This window comes from Labrus bergylta, chromosome 5 (genome assembly GCF_963930695.1).
Source record: "Labrus bergylta chromosome 5, fLabBer1.1, whole genome shotgun sequence".
Classification (NCBI taxonomy): Eukaryota; Metazoa; Chordata; class Actinopteri; order Labriformes; family Labridae; genus Labrus; species Labrus bergylta.
The window spans coordinates 28,569,366-28,593,602 of NC_089199.1; the positions used below are offsets into that span (position 1 = coordinate 28,569,366).

At 42.4% G+C, this 24,237-nt stretch overlaps 2 protein-coding genes and 1 long non-coding RNA gene across 3 annotated transcripts in view; 1 reads left to right on the forward strand and 2 right to left on the reverse strand.

The window, feature by feature from the left end:
• Window positions 1-859: 859 nt before the first annotated feature.
• Window positions 860-10,244, reverse strand: si:dkey-156n14.3 (zinc finger protein ZXDC). The gene is made up of 10 exons (XM_020639566.3): window positions 8,162-10,244; window positions 6,896-7,048; window positions 5,526-5,604; window positions 5,236-5,366; window positions 4,972-5,142; window positions 3,534-4,318; window positions 3,056-3,140; window positions 2,647-2,798; window positions 2,399-2,500; window positions 860-1,654 (listed from the first exon to the last, which is right to left on the reverse strand). The coding sequence occupies exons 1-10, from the start codon at window positions 10,140-10,142 to the stop codon at window positions 1,568-1,570; spliced, it is 3,726 nt and encodes a 1,241-aa protein (XP_020495222.2). The 5' UTR covers window positions 10,143-10,244; the 3' UTR covers window positions 860-1,567.
• LOC136179284 (uncharacterized) lies at window positions 10,129-11,904 on the forward strand. Its single transcript, XR_010666454.1, has 2 exons — window positions 10,129-11,044; window positions 11,083-11,904. It is a non-coding gene; the product is annotated as an uncharacterized lncRNA (long non-coding RNA).
• A 1,235-nt stretch (window positions 11,905-13,139) lies between these two features.
• LOC109988166 (copine-9) overlaps window positions 13,140-24,237 on the reverse strand; it is a 143,694-nt gene continuing 132,596 nt past the window's right edge. The window contains exons 19-21 of the mRNA XM_065955365.1: window positions 18,707-18,780; window positions 17,436-17,565; window positions 13,140-14,606 (exon numbers count right to left, since the gene is read on the reverse strand). Coding sequence (XP_065811437.1) covers window positions 14,542-14,606; window positions 17,436-17,565; window positions 18,707-18,780 — 269 coding nt within the window. The 3' untranslated portion in view covers window positions 13,140-14,541. The remainder of the gene's footprint in view (window positions 14,607-17,435; window positions 17,566-18,706; window positions 18,781-24,237) is intronic.

Consider the following 24,237-nt stretch of genomic DNA (forward strand, 5'->3'; position numbering starts at 1 on the left):
TATCCGCCGCCAGCACCGAGGGGCCACGCGGCCTCGGGTGCGGGGATCTCAAAACCGGTAATGATCCTTCCGCAGGTTCACCTACGGAAACCTTGTTACGACTTTTACTTCCTCTAGGGACTTGAGAATTGGAACCAATTGAGAGATTGTTGAAAGACATCTTTCATAAATGAAATTAATACTGGCCCAAAAAAGTGTAGCTGGTGTGGTTGAATATGAAAGGAAAACTACAAAGGCCCAAGAACTAATCCCTGAGGAACCCCATATTTAGATGCAACCAAAAGTGTCCGCATGAAGTTTCTTCTGTTACACACACTCAGGATTGAGTAACGTCATGGTTCACTTTACACTTGCGCAGTGATATCAAGTCAGGATTGAAAGGCTTTCTATGTGATTTTTCACACTTACATATAACAGAAATCAAGTATATCCTCTGAAAACAACTGAGTAATGACTGTCTACAATGGGTGTTACACCCGAGTCCCACTGTCTGTGATGTTTTGAGTCATTTTTTCAGTTTGTTTACATCGCCGGGACGGCCGGCTGACTCCTCCCCTCGCGAATAAAAGTTGTTTAATTGAGGGACTAGAGAAAAGAAGAATAACATACTGTACTCACTGCTTAACTGTGTTTCTAGATCACGCTCATTTCAGGTAAATTTACATGCAGTGTGAAGATACGAGCATAATAAAGATCGCTAGCATTAGCATGCTAACACAACAATGCAGCGCAAGTTGTTTTGGTTTCATGCTGGTGCTCAAGGGCGACATCTGCTGGATCAAAAAAAAATTGCATATAAAGCCTTTAAACATTTGTAATGCACAAAAAGAAATTGAAATGAAAGCTTCTCCACGCACTGTTCTGATTGTGCTTTGATTCTTTAATTCATCTGTGTTTGGCTCTGCCATTCTGTAAACCCACAGCTAAACAATAAATAACAGAAAGATACAATTATTACAGGAAGGTAGTAACTCATTATATACCATTTATAAACTCATGAACAGACATGTTTTTTAACGTGGACTCACTGCTTCCATAGAAAAATAAATCTAACAGAAGATTAGAAACCAAAAGAAAAACAAATAAACCAAAAAGAGAAACAAAAGCAGGTAACTTGCCGGTGGAGGAATGCACAGCGTGACGTGTCTGTAAGGCAACTGGAGCATAGACAGCACACTGTGTGTACATGTGTGTCAATGTGGCACCATGAAATAGACACAATACTGTCAAAGCCCGCAGAGCAACAAAAAGCCTCTGGGACTTCGACATGAGAATGCTTTCAGGTTTGATTTGGTACAAACTGGACTAAAAAGAAACAAAAAATAATCCTCTGGACAAATAATCAGTATCTCCTCTTCTCAAGGTGCAATATCTGTGGACTTACATCCACCCCCCCGCCCCCCTCCCTTCCCCACACTTAATTTACCAAGTCTAAAAAGGCTCCAAAGTCCTGGGAAAGATTCGACAACCGTTGAATGGAGACAAATAGGTCTACATTGTTGATGTAAACTGCGGGAAGTCTGAGGTCCGTCATGGCAGTAGACCTCCACCTGCAGCTCTGTGCTGCTCACTCCAGGTCCTGAAGGTTGATTGTGCTTCCTGTGAACTGAGAATTGTCTGAGCCGTTGTCGTCCTCTGTCATCACGGATGGTTCCTGTGTGAAAAAAAAACAAACAGTTTTTAAATTATATAATTTAAGAAAAAAAGGTTATATACACCACTTTGCATTAACAGTTGGAAAAGTCCAACCTGTGTTAACTTGAAATATAATCTTCATTTACATCAGCCGTCGATCCTATCAGAGCTGGGCCTAGTGGTGCTTTCCATTTACCTCGGAAGTCGGGGGTTGGGAATGTCGCTCCACCCAAGTTGACAGCGCTCCAGTAACGAGTTGACAACAGTTTGTAAACTTTTGTTTTGTTAGCTTATACCAGCTGATAACAACACACTACGTGACAGTTTGGGCTTTAAAGAAACTTGACAACATATCTAGATTTTACATGCTATTATCGATGTGATTGATTTGTAAAAAAAAAAAACAAGACTAAGTTGCTTAAAAACACTTTAGAGTACAGCTTAAACTTTACTGTTAATGCACATAGCAGCCATGTTGGATTAAAGCTCGGGCTACTGAAGTTCCTCCGAGTTTCAGAGTAGGAACTCCGACTTTGGGGGGGTGTTCCTGGTGACGTATCCAACTGGCTACTTGGAATATCCAACTTCCAGGATCAAATGGAACGCACCATATGAATCGCTTCACTCACAATACTCAAGCTGAATTGTAAGCAAAAAGAAAATACCCATATGAGAATATTCATCTTTAAACTGATTTGCTTAAAATAAACCCTCCTTTACTTGAAACTGTTACAAAAAGACTAAAGATGAAATCTTTTCTCACTTGTAAAATGTTAACAGGCAGGTCGGCAGTGAGCTGCGAGTGGGAGCTGGAGGGCTGAGAGCTCAGCTGGAAGGCCAGGTCACCATCACTGGCTGGGTCATCCTGCGTGTACACACAGTGATCATGTTTGTCAACAAAATCTCTACCGTTACTGACTGCAAACAGTACCTTACAGAAATCCATGTATTTTATTATCTCCAGCTTTATCAGATCTACACAAAGTCTAGGTATTTGTCTTTGGATCTCACCTGCAGCAGCTGGATCTGAACATACTGGGCACCCGTCACAGGGTCACGAAGAGTCAGTCCTCCATTGGCTGCTGCGGCTCCTTCAGCACAACGAGCACCCAGGGGGCCTGCCTTCACCCCTTTAGTTTTTCTTTGACTCGACCCTGGGCTCCCTGGATTCAGCAGAGTAAAGTATTGTAAGACTACTTTAATGTTTTTATTTATCTTTACTTTTAAAAAGCAATACAGGCTAAATAATGTGTAAAACATAACTTAAGGCCCATGTTAAAGATAAATAAAACATTATGAATGTCCATATTGATGGATACTGAATATTCGTTTCCATACTCAATCTTTGCATGTAAACAAGAATCTGACTCTAATGAGGAGCATCAACAACAGCCTGGAATTGGGTGAGCGTGTATCTTACCTGAGGAGGCTGAAGGACCTCTTTGCTTCTTCTTCTTGGCCAGCTGGATGGCTCTATAGTCAGTCCTGGCCGAGCCTCCACTCTCCTGACACACAAAACAGGAACAGGAAGTTAATAACAAGACCATCAGAGCTGTATACCTGGAAAATACAGCCACGCTGCTACTTAGCAAATTAACATTTCCATATAACTAAGAAACATGCTGTCCTCAAGCAGGGCTCCTTATATTTGGTATCAGACATCTAAACAGACTTGAGGTTTCAATACACCAGTTTTAGTGCATTCTGGTTCCCATTTAAAGCAGGTGCCGACAGAAACCACAATTTAACTCAACTTTTTATTTAGATTTGGGTTTTATGAGTAGGTAGCCTCGCGCTGTAGATTTTGCTCTCCATATTCAAAGGTAGATGTAGACAACATGTATCAGACTTCACTTAGACACTCTATGTTGGTGCTGCCTGACAATATGAGAACTCACCAGGAAGCTGCTTGGTGACACTGCGTTGAGTTCCTGCTCTTTTTGTGGGCTGAAGCTGCTGCTGGTCCTGGGGAAAACAAACTGAGTGAGGACTTTTCCTCCCTCTTGAGGGCCAAGCACCTCCACACAGCCCAACAGAGGCCCCGCTCCCCCCGGGCCGCCCACATCCACCACCTTTGAGGGTGAGGCCAGCAGCTCGGCGACAGGGGTCACGGCCAGGGAGGTTGTGGTTTCCACACTCAGGGCACTGGAGGAGCTAAGCGGATGCTGCAGAGCGGGGTCCACAGAGACACCAGCACCCTGCATGGCGAGAGCTGTGAGGGTGCTCAGGGCCTCTGGGGTAACAGTCTGCACATCATCCAGATTAAGGGTGCCCTGTGGGGGCAGGACGTCACCCACTGTTCCTTCAAGGCCGTGGTGGGGGCCCATGTCAGCACTGGCTGCCAGGATCAGAGGGTCCACAGCTTTGGCCAGCATGGTGCTGGTGCTGGTGCAGAGTGTGGGGCCCACCGAGGTGGGGTCGATTGTGAGGATGCCTGAGCTGACCAGAGAGAGGTCCATGGTGAAGGTGCCGTTAGAGCTGCTCCCACTGACGGGAATTCCAACTCCAATGCCAGCAGTAGGTGCAACGCCTCCAGGCACAGCAGAGAAGAGAGAGCTGAGGTCCAAGTTGGGCAGCTGGTCGCCCCCTCCAATACCAGACCCTGCAACTGTTGTTGGGGTTGGGCTTATGAGCTCGCTGCTTGGGGTCAATGTGGGTGTGGTCTCCATCTGGCTAAGAACATCTGTGTTGGAGGGAGGGAAAGTGTGCATGTTATAATATAGTGGACAAAATGTGTAATAAATTTGAGTCGGACAAGCTGTGCAATCCCCATTAAGGATGAGTCTAAAGTTTGCAATTTCAGGAATAAACTAAATGTGTGGCTGGACGTTTGATGAAAAAGAGGACACCCTTGGTGAGTGAAGTAACGTGTAAATGTCTCCACTACTTTACGTCATCCTGTCTTGAATGTGGTCGGTATTGCCTGCTGGCCTAAATTAATGTTTGGTTTGCTCTTTGGCGAGCAAAATCCCAACAACCATGCGTGCCAGCAAAACTCTGACAGCCTACTTTTGGGGCGAAGAACCACTAACAATCAATTAATAATGCCATATTACATCCTGCAACCTTATTGTGGCTATAGCGGATACAGGTGTCTAATATGAAATTGACTTTTTTGCTTCCTATAGAGATGAAAAGAACATTTTGAATCTTCCTAAAAGCCAGCTAATGTTTCTTTTATGCCTTTTTGTTATTGTTTCTTAATGAACTCAAGATACACTACATGTTTAAATTGTACAGAGAAACAAGCGGCCGTCTATGAACTGCTCCAGTTACAATAATTAGACATGTGAAGTAGTATTAAAATATTTCATATTTGAACAAGTTGCCACTGACCCGGAGTGAGGTGGTGGTGTTTGAGCATGTGGCTCTTAAGGCTGCTGCGGGACGAGAAGTGCTTGGAGCAGTTGGCCACAGGACAGCGGGTCCTCAGGGTGCTGGCGTCCTGCTTATGCTTCTTGGAGTGGATATACAGACTGCTGCGTGCTGAAAACCTGGCAGTACAGCCTGAGCAAAAAAAATAAAAAATCACTGAATACCAGCTCAGAAAAGGTATAAAGTTGTAAACATCTTAAAATATATTTTGTTTTCGGTGCAAACCTTCTGCATGGCACTGGAAGGGTTTGGTGCCCAGGTGGGTGATGCTGTGACCCTTGAGGTGCTCAGCCCGGGTGAAGGACTTTCCACATCCCTCTTCTGTGCAGATAAAGCGGCGGTCATCATCATGTTTCCTACATTGACAAGGAGGAAGAATGAGACGGTTACACACACTTCCAAAACAAACTCAAACATGCATCAACACTGTGGTGAAAAGACGCTGACTTACTGGCTAACATTTCAATGCAAAATGAGAGAAGCCCTGGTTCATATAACTGTTTAAAAACATTTACCGTTTATGTCGGAGCAACTTGGACATGCTGGTGAAGGACCAGCCACAGCCCTCTGAGTCACAAACAAACGGCCTCTCACCTGGAAAAAGAAAAAAAAGAAAAGGTTTATATCCCACTGTACAAGATCCAATCCAAACAGCTAACTCGGAGCTTTAGGTCAAACTGCAGACTTTGTTGTTACTGTCTTTTTGGTTATTCTGTTTTTGAGTTGGGGGGTATATTATTTAAAACAGGACTACAAAAACAGACTCCTCTGGTGCTTTGGGCTTCCAGTACAACACCAATGAGCTAATAGCTGAATACAATAATATAATCTGTCCATCAGGAAACTATTGAAGTCACGGTGAGTTCAGCAGAGCAGCTGGAGGTCATCAGAGGTTATAACACATGAAATAAGATCCACAATTAGAAATTACATTGATAATGTTTTTACACCTTGATAAGTGAGACCCGGGCCCAGAAAGACTTAAACATGAGCCTTGTACTAGACCCAACAGCTGCTTCGGGTCATAAAGTTGCACATTCACAAGCTTAGAGTATCTAAGTATGACCTGCAGCTCCGACTGACATTTAGTCAATGTGAGCAACAGCTTGTCTTTTTTTATAGCTAATAAGTACATGAGTGTCCTGATTATAAACAAAGTTCATTGTGAAGTAAAGGCAGCCTAAACTGTGAAGTCAGAGGCACTCTGATGCAGTATAATAATCCTTTATGAAACAGAGATGTGTCTTTGTGTCTCGACTCAACTCAGTCTTCATCAGGACGGACCGATTTTTAGACTGCATCAGGACTTTTCTCCTTTTCAATACAATGAACTTCGTTTGTAATCAGGGCAGTCATGAGCTATTTGACCTCTGACCCCTATCCCTGAAGAACATTTTTCTCTCTTCTTTTTTTATCCATTAAATACAATATTTAGCTATTTTTCAGAACGTACATTGCAAACATTACAGCTTACAAACATCGCCAGAGTGATATCATACGAATAGCAAAACACTCCAGAGTGGGGCTCGGGTGTAGGCTGTCTGTTAAATGATTTTATTTTTTCTGGTACAACCTTTACTGCACAGGGAACCCTGCTGCTCAAGAGTGGGTTCAGTTATGAAGATTCAACTACCGGTAGTTATTCTGTTTTCTAGTTACTTAAAGTAATGTTTTAAATCTACAACTTGACCCCCTGTGCTCATATGAAATGAGCGAACAGGGAGCAACACATTCGCAGGATCATGTGATTGAGGAATGACTTTTCTTAGGGGGAAAATCGCCTCAAACATTTCTGCAGTCTGATTTTATATTTTTTTTGTTAAAAAGAAGGTTTAATCAGAGCCAGTATTTTTAGAGCACTACACCCTCTCTGACATCAGCTCACCAGTGTGACTTCTCATGTGGATCTTGAGACGACAGGCCTTGTCGTACGTCTTGTCGCAGCCGGGGAAGGTGCAGGTGAAGTGGCCCGTTTCTCTGAAGTGAGTGCGGTTGTGGGAGAACAGGGCACTGAAGGTGATGAAGGTTTTCTCACAGCCTGCACAGAACAAAAGGGAAACGTTATTAATAAGATAGTTTGGCTGAAAAAAAGTGAAGTTCAGATCATGAATACATTCATATCTAAACAAAAGACTCTGATGATGCACTACAATCTACGCTTTAGTGTTTGAATTGGTTTGAACTTCCTGTTTCCTAAGTGGGTACAGTCGAAACACACTTTAACTTTTTTCATTGTATCACTTTGACATGTTTTGTCTGATTGCAGCACTGACTGTTCAACATTAATAGAGATATCAATAAAGAGCACTACCAACTTGGATTTTCTTGAAACCCGTCCCTTCTCAGATTGCTGCTATGACGAGTATTTATAGCTGAGATTAAAATAGCTCGTTCTGAGTGGATTGTACATCAATGTGACTATGCAAAGGTACAAAGAAAGCTGCTTTATAAAGTATATAACTAATAGCTAATAAACACTATTATAGTTCTTCTGCCAGCTCTAATGCATAGCCTTCATGCTCAGCTGTGATATTCTACTTTATCTGCCTGCAGACAGTGCTGAGATTATGAAGCATGATCTCCAACCAATGTTTCTTTTGGGGGGGGGGTGATGGCATGCCCATAGAGTATACAGTTTCTCTGGAGGAACTGCAGTTTTTTTGCACCTCCGGAGGTTGCCACTTGGTTGATAAACGTGACGGATGTTTCACGTCATGCTTCTATCTTTCTGTTCAGAAAGAGAAAATGGCATTTTGTTGTTGGAATTATTCAGAGACGTGTGTTCATGTTTCTCACTCTAATGGCTCTGGGGCAACTGAATTGGTCCCTATTCTTGTGCTCTTTTACTTCCCCTATTTCGTCACAAGGACCTATAGCTGGTCCGCTGTATGGGCGAGGCAGTGTCGGAACTCGTGTGGCACAGTTACAGGAAATGACTGAAAAGTGCAATGTCTTCTTTATTTACTGTCTCTGCTCAAACTATTACATTACAGTGTTAACAGTGTCATTGTGCTTCTTGCAACCAGCTACCTTTTGGGATGTTTTTGCTTCATGTTTAATGGAAGCAGAGTAACAAGGTGCGTGGAGACAGTAAAAAAAAAAGTTCTAATACGGGCTAAACTGAAAGTATACATCATCCAGCCTGTGTTACCTGGGAATTCACACTTGTGGGGCCTCTGTGGCTCAAAGTGGACCCTCTGGTGATTGGTGAGTCGCGAAGCACTGCGAAACCTCTCGCTGCAGATCTCGCACACAAACGCATTGTCTTGCTCGTGGACTTTGACGTGAGCCTTGAGGTTGTAGACTGTGGTGAACCGCCTCCCGCAGCCCTCGAACAGGCAGGTGTGCGGCCGCTGCTTGTCATGGGACTGAAGATGCCGCTTCAGTTTATAAGAGGTGCCGAACGCCCAGCCGCAGCCGTCCACGGTGCACTGGTAGGGGCGTGGGTCCTCGGCGTGGTTCAGCAGGTGAACCTTGAGTTTTTGACGTGTGTCGAATGAGGAGTTGCAGCCCGGTTCTGGGCAGCCAAAAGAGGACGCGGACTCTTTCTTGGATCTGATGATCTGCACAGACTGGAAGTCACCATTCTCACAGTCTGGCTCTTTGGGGTGCGGGGTGACCAGGTCGGCCTCTGTGACAGCACACAGCTCCCCCGCCTCCTGCTTAACAATAGGACAGGAGGAGTCCAGAGAGGTGCCAAGCTCTGATAAAGTGCATTCATCCACCAGAGCCAGCTCAGAGTCACTCACAGACAAACCAGGCCTGGGCTCGTCCTGGTGGCTGGAGCTGGACACTGCCAGGGTGCTGATCTTCCCGATGGACTTAGTGCCACTGTCATAGTTCAGAAGCACAATATCCTCATGCTCTTTCATACCCAGGTGCTCCTTTAGACTGACCATGTCGTCCTCTTTGTGTACGTGTCCCTCCGGGGGGGCGGCCAGAGTCAGGATCCCGTTTTCGATAGTCACTATGATGCTTTGGTTGTTTATGGTGATTGTCCCGGAAAAGGTTTCACTTGCAGGCGGACCGGTGGAGGCCGTGCCCGGGGCTGCAGCCTCCTGCATTCCGCTTGACTCCGAAATAAATCCCGAGGTGTCCATTGTCTCAACGACGATCGGGTTCGTTGAAATCAAGGCACCGCCGCTGCCGGAGTGCGACGACGTAACCTCCCTCACCAGTTTGCTCTCGTTGTTTTCCGTGCAAATCTGACCACAAATCTTATCGCCATATTTGTTCGTCAAGACAACATCCTCGACGACGCGCTGATACACGACCTGCTGTTTGGCGTTGTTGTCGCTCAGGAAATTGAAAACATGCTCGGCCTTCTTGAAAACCTGCGCGTCGAGACGGTTCAAGTTGTCGTTGGGTTCGTAGAGAATGACGTCACTGCTGTTTCCTATCTCCATGGAGCCGCCGAGGCTCGTTTTACAGCATTCCTGCGTTTTACCTTTCATTTCACCGCCGACAGAGACACCCGCTCGGTGTCCGCTCGCCTCCGCGTCGCCCTCCTCGTTAAAAACGACATGTCCGTGGGCTTCGTCGGCCCGGTTCTCCGTGTCGGAGCTCCCCGGCGCAGGACCGCTGCTGTGCCGCTGCTGCTGCTGCTGCTGCTTGAAGGCGCCGTCCTCACGCTGCTGCCGTAAACCTGGAAACGATAACGTAAACTGTTGCTGCGGCAACAACGGCTCCTCTTCCCCTTCTTCGAACAGGGGCAGCGCCATTTGCATTACACCATCGCCGCTTTCTACCTCGTATATCCAGGCGGTCCTCACGCACATTTCATCCTCTATGTTTACGTTATGAAGTCCGACTCTCTGCCTGTTGACGTTACGACACAAAGGGCTCTTAAGAGCTGGTCGCGGCGGGACAGGCGAGCAAACCGCCTCGCTGCCATTTCCCGCTGATGTCCTCGGCCTGCTGCTGCTGCTGCTGTTGCTGCTGCTGTTGTTGTTGTTGTTGTTGTAATCACTGTGTGGCCTTGGCGAATCCAACCGGCCATCCGCTTCAGTTTCGGTGGGAATAACGCGTTGTAACGACGCTGCCGCCGACAGAAGCGGAGATGAAGCGGTGCCGTGCAGGGCGCCATGTTGAGAGTGGATGTTTGGGGCATCAGAAAGCCCCTGGATTTCCATCTTGGTATCCCTGTAGCAGCAAAAACGGAAAAAAGGCCCGCCCTAGTAGACGGAGCCGATCCAGAAACCCACTCCACGGTTTACTGCTCACCGCCCGCTGCCTTCAGGGACAGCATGTAAAATCCACAACTCAGCGTTAACTCTTAATTAAAATAAATGTTTTTTAATAGAATATAGTAGAATTACTTTATTGATACCAAACTGGGAAATTGTGGCGTTACAGCAGCAGGTTATCCAAACACACAATATGAGGAAAAAACACAATGTAGGCAAATCTAAAATTAATAAAATATTAACTACAAAGTAAATAAGCACGAAAATATATCAAAAAGAAGAATGTGAATATATACAACCAGGATTTAACTAAGTATTACTAGTCTTAAATAGGGAGATTAAATATGGAAGATTGAATGTAAATGTGCAAAAACAGAGTTGTAAATGGTTGTAAATTAAATATGAAAGATTAAATGTAAATGTGCAAAAACAGTCGTAAATGGACAGTATTGACATAAGTTAAAGTGCATGAGTGTAGACATATTATAAGCAGAAACTATTCAATATAATGGCGCGTAGACAGACAAATGAAGTGAACATGAGTGCAGGGATAATTTGTAAATTTAATTAATGTGCAGAACAGATTACAGTAAAGGAGAGACAGATATTATCATGATGACAGTTCTCTGATCGCAAGAGGTGAGCTGTTGTACAGAGTTATGGCCTTCAGTAAGAAAGATTTCTTGTATCTGTCCTTGTGACAGTGGAGTTGTATCAGTATGTATGTATTAATGTAGTTTACGGAGCAGAAAATCTGACTTCTCGTTACGCTTCAATTAAAGAGTAGGTCCAGGCTGTGGTGTGGTTCATTATTATCATTAATTAATTGTAATATAACAACAAGTAAAGTCTTTTACCTGCTTTTTGTAACATAACAATGAGTAAGGTCTTTTACCTGCTTTTTGTAAAGTGTCTTGAGATAACACTTGTTATGAGTTGACGCTATACAAATAAAAATTGATTGATTGATTGATTAAAGCGATGTTGTTTTTCCACAGCCTGTTACTATTTTGGGTCGTTTTTAAGACGCATGTTTACATTCACATGAGTTGAGGCTGATACATAAATACAGACATCAAACAATTCTGTTTTCTCCTTTATGTTCTGTCACTACATGGATAGTATGGTTAAGATAGCTGTAGGGGTAGAGTTACCAGACTATAATATAGTTTTGCACACCTAAATACGGAGGCTACAAGAGTCCCTGAAGGCAGCAATAGTAAGATTCAGCTCAGTGAAACCCTGGAGTGGATTCAGTGGCAGTGGATGCAGACATGATCTTTTTTTTTTTTATCAATGAGTTGCACTAGTGACATTTTCCTATTATAATCAGTTCAACCAATAACGATTTGACTTCTGACTAAAAATGCAAAGCCAAAATGTGCTGTGGATAACGTTGATGATCAATGTTTAGTCCAGGCAGTGTCTCTGCATTGTATTTCCACTGAGTGGCACTGTGGTACTTAAAAACATATTCTATACTCTATATTTAAAGAGTATGGCACCCTTCTGGGTTTATGAAAACTCATTTGAGAATTTAACTTTAATGTTTCAATTTAAAATCGGATTTTAATTTTTCAGAAGCACTGTATGTATATGATATATATATATATAAATTGAATTTAAAGAATTATGCCAGATAGAAATTTGACCCCAGTTAGAGATGTCATGTGGTGAGTAAGATGAAAAATTAAAGAGCTTGAAATCATTTTTTCAACTGGGGATTTGTGAAGAATCATAGGTCTATATTTTTTGTGTTTAAATAAGCGAGACCCTCCATTAAGTTCTCGGATACTTTCTGAAGAGTCTCTTCTTGATTATTAAAAAAGTATATAGAACAACTCATCCAGCAAAAAAAACACAAACAGAATGCATAATTTGAAGAGAAGGGACAACGTTTATGTTTCAGGGATGGTCAGGCTTTCATTTGTTGTGTGTTTGCATGACGACTCTTGGTTGTATGCAGGAAACAGAGGATGCTCCCTGACAGTTTAGTCTTTGTATAAGCTATTTTAATTATCTGTATTCATATGCAGCTACCTGTTTTCAAAGGCTATAGCCTCTACTCCATGAATTGGCAAAAAGGCATAGACAATCATAATCAGGCTACTTAAAATTTAACAAAAGGGGTAAATATATATAGCTTTAATCAGAATGTATAAGCCTATACCAACATTTATCATTTTAAACTCAAATGCAAATAGAAGTTCTGAATCTAATAAACTATGAGCACATAAATCACGTCAATGTAAGCTACTTTTACAACCCAGTGACCCAGTGAGTTTTTACACATTATTAAAGTGTGCTTTACTTACATTATATTGTTATTTCAAATGCATTTCATAATGCCTCGTAAAATAAATTTACAGAAACTATTACAATTATTATATTACTTATTTCTTGCAAAGAACACAAATGTAATCGAACACAACTGTAGTCATATTTCTATTGTTTATGTTCTCATGCATCTCGTCTTTGTGCATGATGCTGTAAACACTCAAGTTGCAGACTGACTGTAATGATTAATGTACATCTGGGTGAGGAAGTATTGGCTCTGATATCACTTACAGTATATGTAGACTGGAAGACTCGAAATATAATTCATGGCCAAACTGTCAATAGATAAATTCTATGTTACCATATTTAGGACTTAAGAAGCAAAGCATTCATAATTAAAACTTTTTAGAAAACATATGATAGGCCAGTAGTGTAGTTATTCAAACAGAGGTACGAGTTTACGTCAGAACACATAAAGAAATCGATGAATGAATATTCCAGCCTTTTTTCCATTAAAGGATAACTAAATAAAAAGCTTAAAATTCATCATATTATTACCAGAATTATTTGATCATCAGCAATTAGGGCTGAAGAAGAAAGAGATTGCTGGACATCATCTTCATTTGTGTTAAATCATCAACAAATCACACTTCTATAGACTGGAGATGAGCCTTAGAGAATAGCTTTATTTGGTTTCTAAGCAAAAAGCTAGAAAACACTGACAAACCTAAAACTGATTTAAAGACCGACACGAATGGAGACGAAATAAAAATAATGGAGAGACAAATCAGAGAGCAACAAAATGGAAGAAAGGAAGACTGTTTACAAAGTGTCCTGTACATCACTTTACATATATTTACACTTTTTCCTGCATACAGGCTGTACACAACACACTGGACGGGGGGGGGGGGGGGGGGGGATGTGAGCAGGATGCTGTTTGTCAGTGTCATTAACTAATACTGTACACGATGTATAGAAAGCTCAACATGCTCATACAAAAATATCCAATAGGTTATGTGACTTTGGGTTAGTGTTCTCGTTGATCATTACACACACGCTTGCATGCATGTTTTTAAATACCGTGATACAAATCTATCCTACTATTCATATCTCCTATATGTTTTGGATTATAACGTTGGCAGTCGCTTCAAGTATACTGTACACGATAACAGTAGAAAGAGAAAAGAACACTCCTGCACAGTAACACGAGTCAACACACGTATAGGAATGTCGTTTGAAGTCATTTTCAGATATGAATAAAGATACAGAGTACAATCATTGGCAGCGTATCAGCCAAATAAGCATGCAAAATAACGTCGATTTTCAGTGTAATCATATAAAAATAGAGTCCTCCCTCATACACACTTTGCAGGATTATGACAGAAATAAGGCCACATATCCATTTACCTTCTGATACAATGTGACACATGCTCGATAATCCAGATGATGCAGTGAGGTTGAAACAATCTTCTTATTTCTCCATTTAGCCAACAACACACACCAAATGTCAGGGACAAAAAGTTTTGATCAAACTGCACTGTTTCTGTTTATAAAGGAAAAGTACGGAAGCCCTGAGAGGCAAGTGAGAAAAAAAAAACCAAACATTTTCTTGGTGGGATCATTTGTTTTTGTATCTCTATATATAAATGTACAAGATTCTTATTGTCTTCTTAATATCAGAAATGTCATGCATAAAGCAGATATCAAAGATGTCCTCAGTAATATTTATTATGAGTCATCATGCTCTCTAAAAAATAGTGAAGTCAAACTCCCTCTGGACTTGTTGTTCTGAGCTCTGTGTTCATGGGGTGGGGCTTTGTGTCACTCAGAGGCGCAAACGTGAACTCCTCCTTGACTGACTGTTAGCTCTGCCACCAACGTTGGGGAAGAGAGACAACCCCGCCCACTCCGGGACGCTGTTACTAGAGGCACAAAAGGGGCGGAGTTTTGTAGCTAGAGTACAATTCAAGGAGAAGCAACAGATTTTCAAAACTGAAGATAAGATTTTGTTTTTGGTACAAAATACTTCAAAGAAATAAGAACTGCTGCGTATCAGAATGGCGATCAGTCAAAGAAACGTCTGCATTGGTCGGAACTCTAAGGGAGGGGTGGGTGGGGGAGGGGGAGGGGAAGTGACGCGCTGAAGGAACAGCTTTGTCTTGGTTTGAGAGGCTTGTGCTAAAGTGCGACATCTACTGGACACCTGCTCTGATTGTGTCACTGTTTTAGCTGTAAAACAAACGAAGGGGAAATAAGTTCCAATGGGTTTGTCTCGGGTCTCTTTTTAGGTTACTAATTTACTCTTCAATGTCACTTCTGTGTCACGACCAATCAGAATCAAGAACAGGCAAGACTTCTGGTATCAGCTGTGTCAACAACAATGGCAGTGTCTTACTTGTCTCTCTGAGGGTTTCTAAGGCTGGAGCTATTTCCAATGCCAGGATATTGAAATGGTTTTCATGTTTTCTTGTTGGTAATTTCCCAAATTAAAAACAATATTAAGCATACAGAGCTTTTTTAAACATGTCTAACGGTCACTCGAGGGGTAGTGGAAGTTACATTGCGGTGAGAATCGCTCTGAATCTGAGGTCGTCGGTGCAGCCAGCACAAACAATTCATCTCTCAATATATCTTCAACTGGTGTTTAATCTCTAAATAATGAGCTAAATAGGGTATTATTGTGAAACCTAGTTATCTCAAGCTTTTTTTCCTGTGCTTCTTTACACATAAAACAACAAATAAATAAATGATAAGGGACTTATTATTAGATTTCATGTTGGTAAAATGTTTTTCACTGAACCACAGTCATAAACCTAGAGAGAAAATATTTTGGATTAGACAAAAATTTAAAATGTTTTTTTCTCACTTTCTCCTCAGGGCTTTTTGTAAATGATAGAAAGGCCTGTTTGATAAAAAAAAAAAAGAAGAGTTTATACACAAGTACTAGCTCCCTAATGTGCGTATCCTTCATGCACACACAGAAGGCAGAGCAAATAAAATCACAAAAGATGGACAAAAAATGGAAAAATTAATTGCAAATCAGCTTGTTTATACACGAGCTGATGGGCCCTGACTGACAGCCACGGGGAAAACGCAGCCATATGTCAAACCCCAGAAGTGATGAGGGAACGCTGTGCATACATTTCCAAAAGTAACTCCCTGAAAACTAGTCAGAGTGACTTTCACAGCAGCACTAAACACCAAACCCTTATTCTCATTTTCACTCTTTTTCTTGGTGTCCAAAGTAGAGAGAAGAAGAAGAAAAGTAAAAGTGACCTTCAACGCTTTCACGCATTATGCTACATATAAAGTATTCTGACGTGTGTAATGTGCACTGACCACCTCTTTTTATTCTAAAAGGCAGCTTGACAACCAGAGGCCCCCACTTTATGAAAGATTCATCCCAAATGACAGGATTTACAATTTAGAGGAAGGGGGGGGGGGGGGGGCAGAAAACCACACATACATTACACATTCAGGGCTGAAATTGCAATCCTCCTGATATGGTTAAATTGTACTGTGGCTGGAGGAAATGGACAAGCTGCAGAGGAGGGTCTGCTCTCCATCCCGAGCCAATTTCATGCCCTGATATATCCTGCATCCAGGGGGGTGCTCGCAATTGAGCCTCCCTTTGTGTCCAAGTGGGATTGGTTTGGACTCGCAGATGCTCCATCTCTGAAGGTTGGCCCTGAAATCCAGAGCGTTTACCTCCCATTCACATAGAACAAAAATATTAGAATTTCATGATCAGTATACGGTGAAGTACAACATACATTTTCATGAAGCAATAACCGGTCCGTTGGCTCATAGGTGTGCACAACCAGGACAGGTTCTTATTCCCGCTTTTCTGTTTTAGACTTCCTGTGCTGCTGTCAAGCCTTCAAAATGCCCTGAGATTACACAAACAAGAAAAAGGACGTCCGCCTCAGTGCCGTCTTTCTTAAAACTATGGTAGAAATGAACTGCCTGGCTACTTCAGGATTTATTACTCTAATACATCAGACACTCTTCTCACTGTGAACTGGAGCAGTCATATAGGGCTTTCACACTTGCAGAGAACTCCTGAAAAACTGCATATATTTCCAGGAGGAGCTGTATGTTTAAGCGCAAACAGAGTTTCTCCTGCCAGACCCCTCATAGAAAGTCCAATTAGCAGATGTTAGAACACAGGAGAAATCACCTCGAGCCAATGGGCGAACGCCGAACCACACTTTAAGCATTGACTTAAAGGCAAATATTGTCATTATAGCGTCGTATAGCAGACTATGTTGTTTCGTCCATCTCTTTTTATTACGTCTTTTCTTACCTCAGGAGTCCCCCCCCCCCCCCCGGCCCTCCCCCCTCCTGTCTGACAGGGATAGTCTCTAACCCGCTGTGAGGTTCATATGTGAACAGCCAGGTCAGGAGAATCTCCGGAGCAGTCCTCCTGAAATGATCTAGATATTTTCAGGATGTGAAAATAGTGAGACTCCTGCAGGAGAAATTCTGTTGGCAAGAAAGTCTGAAGCGACTTTTGTTACTCGTTTAGATTGTTGAAATACATTTTAAGGGGATTTATTACAGAGTTGTGTGTTGCACCGGCAGAAGGTGGATAATGAGAGATGCTGACAGAAGTCAGCGCCGCTCATTTTAAATGGATAAAAAGAGTCATTTTGGATCCAGATCTTAATGTCCCCGCATTCTTAAGGGGGATGTTTTCTCTCCTGGTGATGTCTATTACTATCTCCATAATCCTGTTCATCTCAAACAGCCCTGAAACCGACACACACTCACACACACACACACACACACACACACACACACACACACACACACACACACACACACACACACACACACACACACACTGGCTGCCCTCATTTCAGTCGTGCATGTTGCGCTACTTTGAGGCAGGCGTTGTCGTTGTGGTGGTGGTTGAGGACATTGAGGGGGAGTCAGAGGTGGCAGGAAGAGGGGGTCGGGGTTCAATCCCTCGGCTTTTCATGAAGGACAGCAGCTGGTCAGGGATCTCCGCCAGGACGTCTTTAGCCAGCCGGGCCATGCTCAGGACCTGGTTTCCCGACCGGTCGATGTAATCCCGGAAAGGAACGAACTGAAGGAGAAGAACAAAAAGTGGATGAGGACGAAAACAAGGAAATGAACATTACTTTGGTATGCAGCTACTAATGGCTACAACAGTTGATACTGAACACACATTTTTTGATTCAGTTCTGCTTCTATAGTCACAGAAGTGTGGATGTTCTGTGATTTTATCGGGTAACTGTTTGGCAGGCAAGAGCAAGTGCCCCCATGTTGACCTACATTTGATTAAGGATTGCATGAATTCAGAGCAATGGTGTTTGAGTGACATATGAGCGTGTTGGGTGTTTAAGAAGATATTTACAACCAGAATATAAAGCATGACTCAATCAGGATGTGCACAGTTAAGTCGAAATGCGGTCATAGCTCGATTGGGCGATTTATCTTGACTGTCCTTGTCCAAGTAAAGAAGCACCTGGGGGGAAATCATTTGTTTTTCTGACTCCACTACGACAGCAGGTGATATAACAATATATCATGTGATCTAATAACTATTGGATCTTCTTCCAGTTGACCTATTAAGTCGCATACCAATCAATCCACAGTCACCATTTTCCATCCATTTAATTAAATGTCCTAAGTCCTTCAGCTGACACAACGTGAACTGTTTCTTCTTATTCGTCAAAAATTGCATTGTTCTCACATTTGCCCTGTTGATACCTTCGCTATATTGACCTCCAGGGTCAAAGGGTAAGGCACGGAACGCCTAGGCCATTGTGGGTCAGATTGAAGTGTATACATGCAAGAGTAAATCAACCCCCAACCGTCTTATCAAGGTGTGTTATAGTCCGACTTTGAGAAACTCCACATGCAAACTAGAAGGAAACTCTTGCGCTTCAGCCACTCCGCAAATGGAGGTCGGTGCTCTCACAGAAGGACTTAAGATGTACAAACATTTGTGGAGTTCTTCTCAACTGGTTTAGTGTAACGTTCAGAGTCGGAAATGTCTATTTGTTGCAGGAGGATACTGGAAAAAAATCCAGTATCCATATTATATAAATCCAGTATTATATATTATTATATATTATATAATATAATAATAATATATAATATAATATACAAATGTTTTTTTTTTTACTGGTCACTCTTATAAACCATCAAATGTGTGACTCGTGAGACTTAAAGGGCAGAATGTCTGCAGAATAAAACTTCACCTGGACGATGTCTCTCTCTGCAAAGCGTCCTTTGGAGGAAACTCTGACCTCATCCCCATCCAGCTCCTCCATAGCTGCAGAAAACAAACACAACAAAATCCTATTAGGGAGAAATGTATTTTATGGAATAATTAGATACATTGCTATTTGTGGGGAAGCCTTTGGGGGGGGGTTGTTCTCAAAGTAATGATGCACGAAAGCAATATTTTTTTCCCCGTAAAGCCTGTCAGTGAGTTGATGTGAGAATCCTGCAGGAAATATTCAGAGGTTTCAACTCAAGCGAGTGAGTGGGTGGTGACGTTTATTCCCTGCGACAAGTACAATTACTGTGCACGTAATTAAACGGCTTCTTAATGTTTTCTGTTCTCTGCTCTTTTGGGATTCTGTCAGATTAGATGAAGCGTCGTATAGGGGGCCTCTGCTGCTTCGTCTGCCACTTCTGTGTTGCTCTATGAACGTCACAGCTGTGAGGTACGTATGTGAACAACCGGATCAGGAGGATTTCAGGGGCAGTCCTCCTAGAAATGTTCAGGAATACATATGGACAAATGGACAAATGTTGTCATATTCACCCTCATTGACTGCAGTGATGCCATTCAAATTTTCCCAAAAGTTCCCAAACTTCTTGTGTTTAAATCTCCTGTGAGGAACGTTTTGTGTGTGTGTTGATTTTGGCGCCCCCCTGTGGAGGTACCGCTCTTACTTTGCTGATTTCTTTTCCTACAAGTTGTGTTTTTAACAAATAATCTCAGCCTGCTTTCAACAGTATCCCTTATTGAGAATCTTTACTGTGGGAACTGTGAAAAGGGGGATGTTTCTGCATCATGTTGTGTCTGACACGTACTCCACGGCATCAATAACAGGCATAAAAATGTGCCATAGAGAAATCGTCAATCTTCTTCCTGGTGGTGTTGTTTACTTTCGTAGGTCATACAGTGGCATTAGTATTAATTAATTTCAGTCTTTTTTATGACCAGACAAAAAATCCTCACAGGAGCTTTACAGGAAATATGTACATTTACCAAATCAGATAGCGTTCTGCTCGCTGTCACTGAGTGTGGGGAGGTAATCATCAGTGCAGTGTCAGGTGTGTGTGTGTGTGTGTGTGTGTGTGTGTGTGTGTGTGTGTGACTGATTGGCCCTGATTTTGACCAGGTGTGTGAAGCTTATATATTCCCTTGAGTTGTGTCATGCCTTTGCTGACTTACTGTCTCACCATCCAGAGATAGAGAGAGGTTCTCTTTGTGTTTCTTTGTGTCTTTTAGAAGTGTGTGATAGTGTGCTGCATAAGCACCACTTGACTTTGTTACTATTCCCAGCAGCTCTTCAAGTGTACTTTGTTGGTGCTGGGAGTTTCCTTCCTACATCCTTTTTGTTTCTTTGTAAACACGGGCATGGAGGGCCTTTCTGTCTCAGCTGTAGTGAGTTTCTTTGTTCTTCCCATTAATCCAGTTTTTTAGGGAGCCTTCTTGTAACTATTTTGGTTCCCCCCCCACCCCTCTCCCTTCTATTAAATCTATCTATTCAACCAAGGAGAAGATCCGCAGTTGAGACCCACTCCCTCGCATCACTACGGTTACATAGGATCTACAAATCTTACTTTATTGTAAGTCGTGCATCATCCAAAAAGTTACTCAAACAAGTCCCTGTAATCTGTTCACTGCTCATTAAGTACGTTTTCAAACTGTGGATATACTGCCTGAGTGGATTTCTAGTTTGCCCACACAGGTCTTTGTTATTCTCACTTCCAGAGTTATCGAAGTTAATTATGTACTACTGGGGAAATAACTGTAGAAACCCCAGCTGCTAAAAGTGCATTCATTTGTCTTTTTATTGTTATCTTCAACCCAAATCTCTAAACAGCAACTGAAATCAGACTTCAGTTTAAAACACAACACAAGTTCTTTGTCTACTTTCAAGATAACATTGATAACGAACATTACTTGAACGTATATTGTCTTAACAAGAGCACATATCTGTTCTTATTCTTGTCCTCTCTTAGGAAGGAATACTCTACAAATCTATGAAGCATAAAAGATGAGAAGACTTTGCTCATCATTTCATAAGCTTCAACGTTGTGCAAACTAAAACCATGCAGCAGTCCTCAGGGACTCACACAGAGTTCAGACCAGAGACAGGTTGCAGGTCTTTCTGCACCACATATGTCCCCTGCTGTTGCCTTAGTGGGGTGAAGAAAACAATAACCCCCTCGGTAACCCGACCTCATTAGTGCGTATATATTCTACAGGAAGGAGGGTAAAGTTCCTGACTGGAAAAAAAAACAGAGTTCTGCATCAGTCTATTTATAGTTTCTTATCAACAAAGCAAACCTGATGCACAAGTGACAATCTGTGGCACACAGGAGCCTTCTTCATACTCGAGTTTAAAGGATGCTGAGGGAGGGGTGCTGATGGGGGGACTTGGTGAGGCTCCACATGGTGCACAGGGATGGCAGATGGTGTTGGGAAGCAGCAGGGGAAAAGAGGAGAAGAAGAGGGAAAGGAATAATTTGACATGCCTGTGTGAGAGGGGAAATGTTGAAACATTGGACGGGGGGATAGACCGGGGATAGTGTGGACGGGAGAGGAGAAGAGAGGGGAGGAGAGAAGGGCCAGAAGAGAAATAAATTGAGGCTGAAAAGAGATATCGAAGGGAGGTTCAGGTGTGTTGTAAACCTTGGCATTTTAGGGGGAGGTCTGAAGAGACACTGAGCCTGAAAGTGAACCTCCTGCTGTCCTCAATCACATATTGCAATATAGACTCTCCGCTGTGCCTGCAATCTCAGAGGCAAACACTCAATGCTTCAGCCTCCAGCTCTGACACATACAGGGACATTGTGTTCAGTGCATGGTTCAGATGGAGCAACATGGAGATCCTTAAATATGAAAACAAAATGAGTAAAATGGTAAAATGAGCTGAAAGATAATAAAGTCCCTGAATAATTTGAGACATGGACCCGTATTAGTTGGATTAGCAGTGATAGTTAGGGATCATTAGCATCATCATTAAAATGTATTGTCTCTTTGGAAAGAAGTAGCAATTTGAAATATCTCACAATTGTTTTCTTTGGCAGATGAGCGGAAATAACAAGCAAAGGAACACAGAATTGTTTTGATACAGTGAACATTTACACCCTCATTGTGTCTTGGCTCAAAGTTTTAAAATTAAAGGAGCAATGTGTAAGATATTTCTGATTTAAATAATGAAGTGACCTTACTATATGAGCAGACATTTAGGAAACATGCTATGTTGAAGTGCTGGCTTCTCTGACAACAAAGCAGCAGCCAGTATGTCCTCCTCCTAAGTTTAGATTCTGCTCCTGAATGCTCTGGATTTGTCTTGACTATAGAAGGTAGTAGGTTTTAAGGCTACCCCCCACACGGCTGTTTTGGACGCCCCTCAGTTTGCCAGGCAATCCGCAAACCAACAGGTGTTGCAGCGATTAATGCAAACAAGCGACCTGGTTCAGATAGAAGTGATTGTACCCGACCTAAAAAGCCTCTGAATGTTTCTAATAAGCTCCACGAGCAGAAACTAGGATCAATATCGGAGATGCTTTTGAAAAATGGCGAGAAATTAGCACGAAGAAAGTTTCAAGACCGATGCAGAGCTGGCTAAACACTGAAGCTTCAGTGTCCGCGACATGGCAACATGCATGCACATTGACTCTATTGGAGGAGGGAGCGTGGAGAGACAGCTCTCTACAACGTTTTGAGTTTAGATTGCAGTACCCATTTTAAACACTAGGTGTCAGAGTTACATATCGCTCCTTTTATGTAAAATTACACGCGGAAAACGGCCCTGTCTGCATAGCCGTATAGCCTCTGCGCACACACCCAAGCCGGTCTCTTCTGACAGACATCGACTGTCACTATACTTATTATTGACAACAAGTACCTCGTACTTTGCAACCCCACTTCAAAAATACCAAACTATCCCTTTAACATAACGCTGATGCAATAGTGGATTGAAGCAAGAGATACCAGAATGGGTTAATAAATTCAGATTTAAAAATCTGATCCCCACATGACACTCTCTCCAAAGAGGCTCAGCTCTGATTGGGGGGTGAGTGATGTGTGGAGCTCCACTCATCCAGGGAGCAGACCTGGGCGGAAAAAAAAAACAGCAGCTGAATACATTTTAGAGAACTTGATTTATCCTCTTGTGCAAACATCGAGCCTGCTTTAGAAGCTCTCCAAGCGTCACAGAGAGTAAATCAGACACACATACAGAGGTTTAGTATGTTGAGTGACAGAATCTGTTAAATGTGTGGTAGGTTTCCTGGCTGAGAAGGAGAATCAGAGATGATGAACACACCCTCTGAAGCTCTGCTCTTTTGCACTTTGCTTACCCAAACTGCCTTGTACTTTAGACTTCAAGTGAAGCGATCCTCTCTCCACGCAGAACTCGCTGATTAAATGAATGACTGGGGTAGATGAATCTGTATGTAAGCTCCCCACAAATGTACCTTTTTGATCTCTACCTCATTATTACACTCAGCTTCTCTCTCTCCCGTCATGCTCTCTCAGTTCCATCATCTCTGCTTTAATTTCTCTTCTTCTCACTCTCAAGGTGTTCACCCTTAACCCCAGCCTGACCCCCCGACTACTGAATAATAGGTCCCAATGAGGGCGTCTTAACTTTCTGCAAGAACAATTTCCATCTTTACCTTTCATCATGTGGTGATATAACTCCAACCATTTGCCAATTAACGCCAGGCAGATAGCTATATGTATTTAAAGACTGCAGATCTTTTTTAATATCATTGAGCTGCTCTGGAGACTTGTGTCAGTGTGCATAGATCAAACAATCCAGTGGTATAGTGCAGATTATACACAGGTATATGGAGTATACCCACTTGTTTTTCAGTCTACCTACTTCTAATCCCCCTCTGATTCACAATATTCAGTAGCATCCTGCAATTAGTTTTCCATTGGATGGTAAAGGGACTATGTAGTTGTCGACAGCAGGTAGTCTGTTTGCCAGTTAAAATGATTAAAAAACTTATTTTTCCTTCTTTTGTGGTTTATGTTCATTTGAAAACGATCCCTACACACTTAAATCAAGCAGCGGAAGTTGAGTGTTTACGTGTAAAAACAAAAGGGCCTTTTTAAGTTCATTAAATATGCAAAAGGAGTCTTTTATGTCACTGTTTTGTAACAGAGGTCATTTATGCTCTCTGCTGGACCGTCCCCTTAAATGCTTTATATGTGATTTTTTTGATCCAGCAGATGTCGCCCTTGAGCACCAGCATGAAACCGAAACAACTCGCGCTGCATTGTTGTGTTAGCATGCTAATGCTAGTGATCTTTATTATGCTGGTATCTTCACACTGCATGTAAATTTACCTGAAATGAGCGTGATCTAGAAACACAGTTAAGCAGTGAGTACAGTATGTTATTCTTCTTTTCTCTAGTCCCTCAATTAAACAACTTTTATACACGAGGGGAGGAGTCAGCCGGCCGTCCGGGCGATGTAAACAAACTGAAGATAGGACTCTGAAAACTCTGAAAACATCACAGACAGTGGGA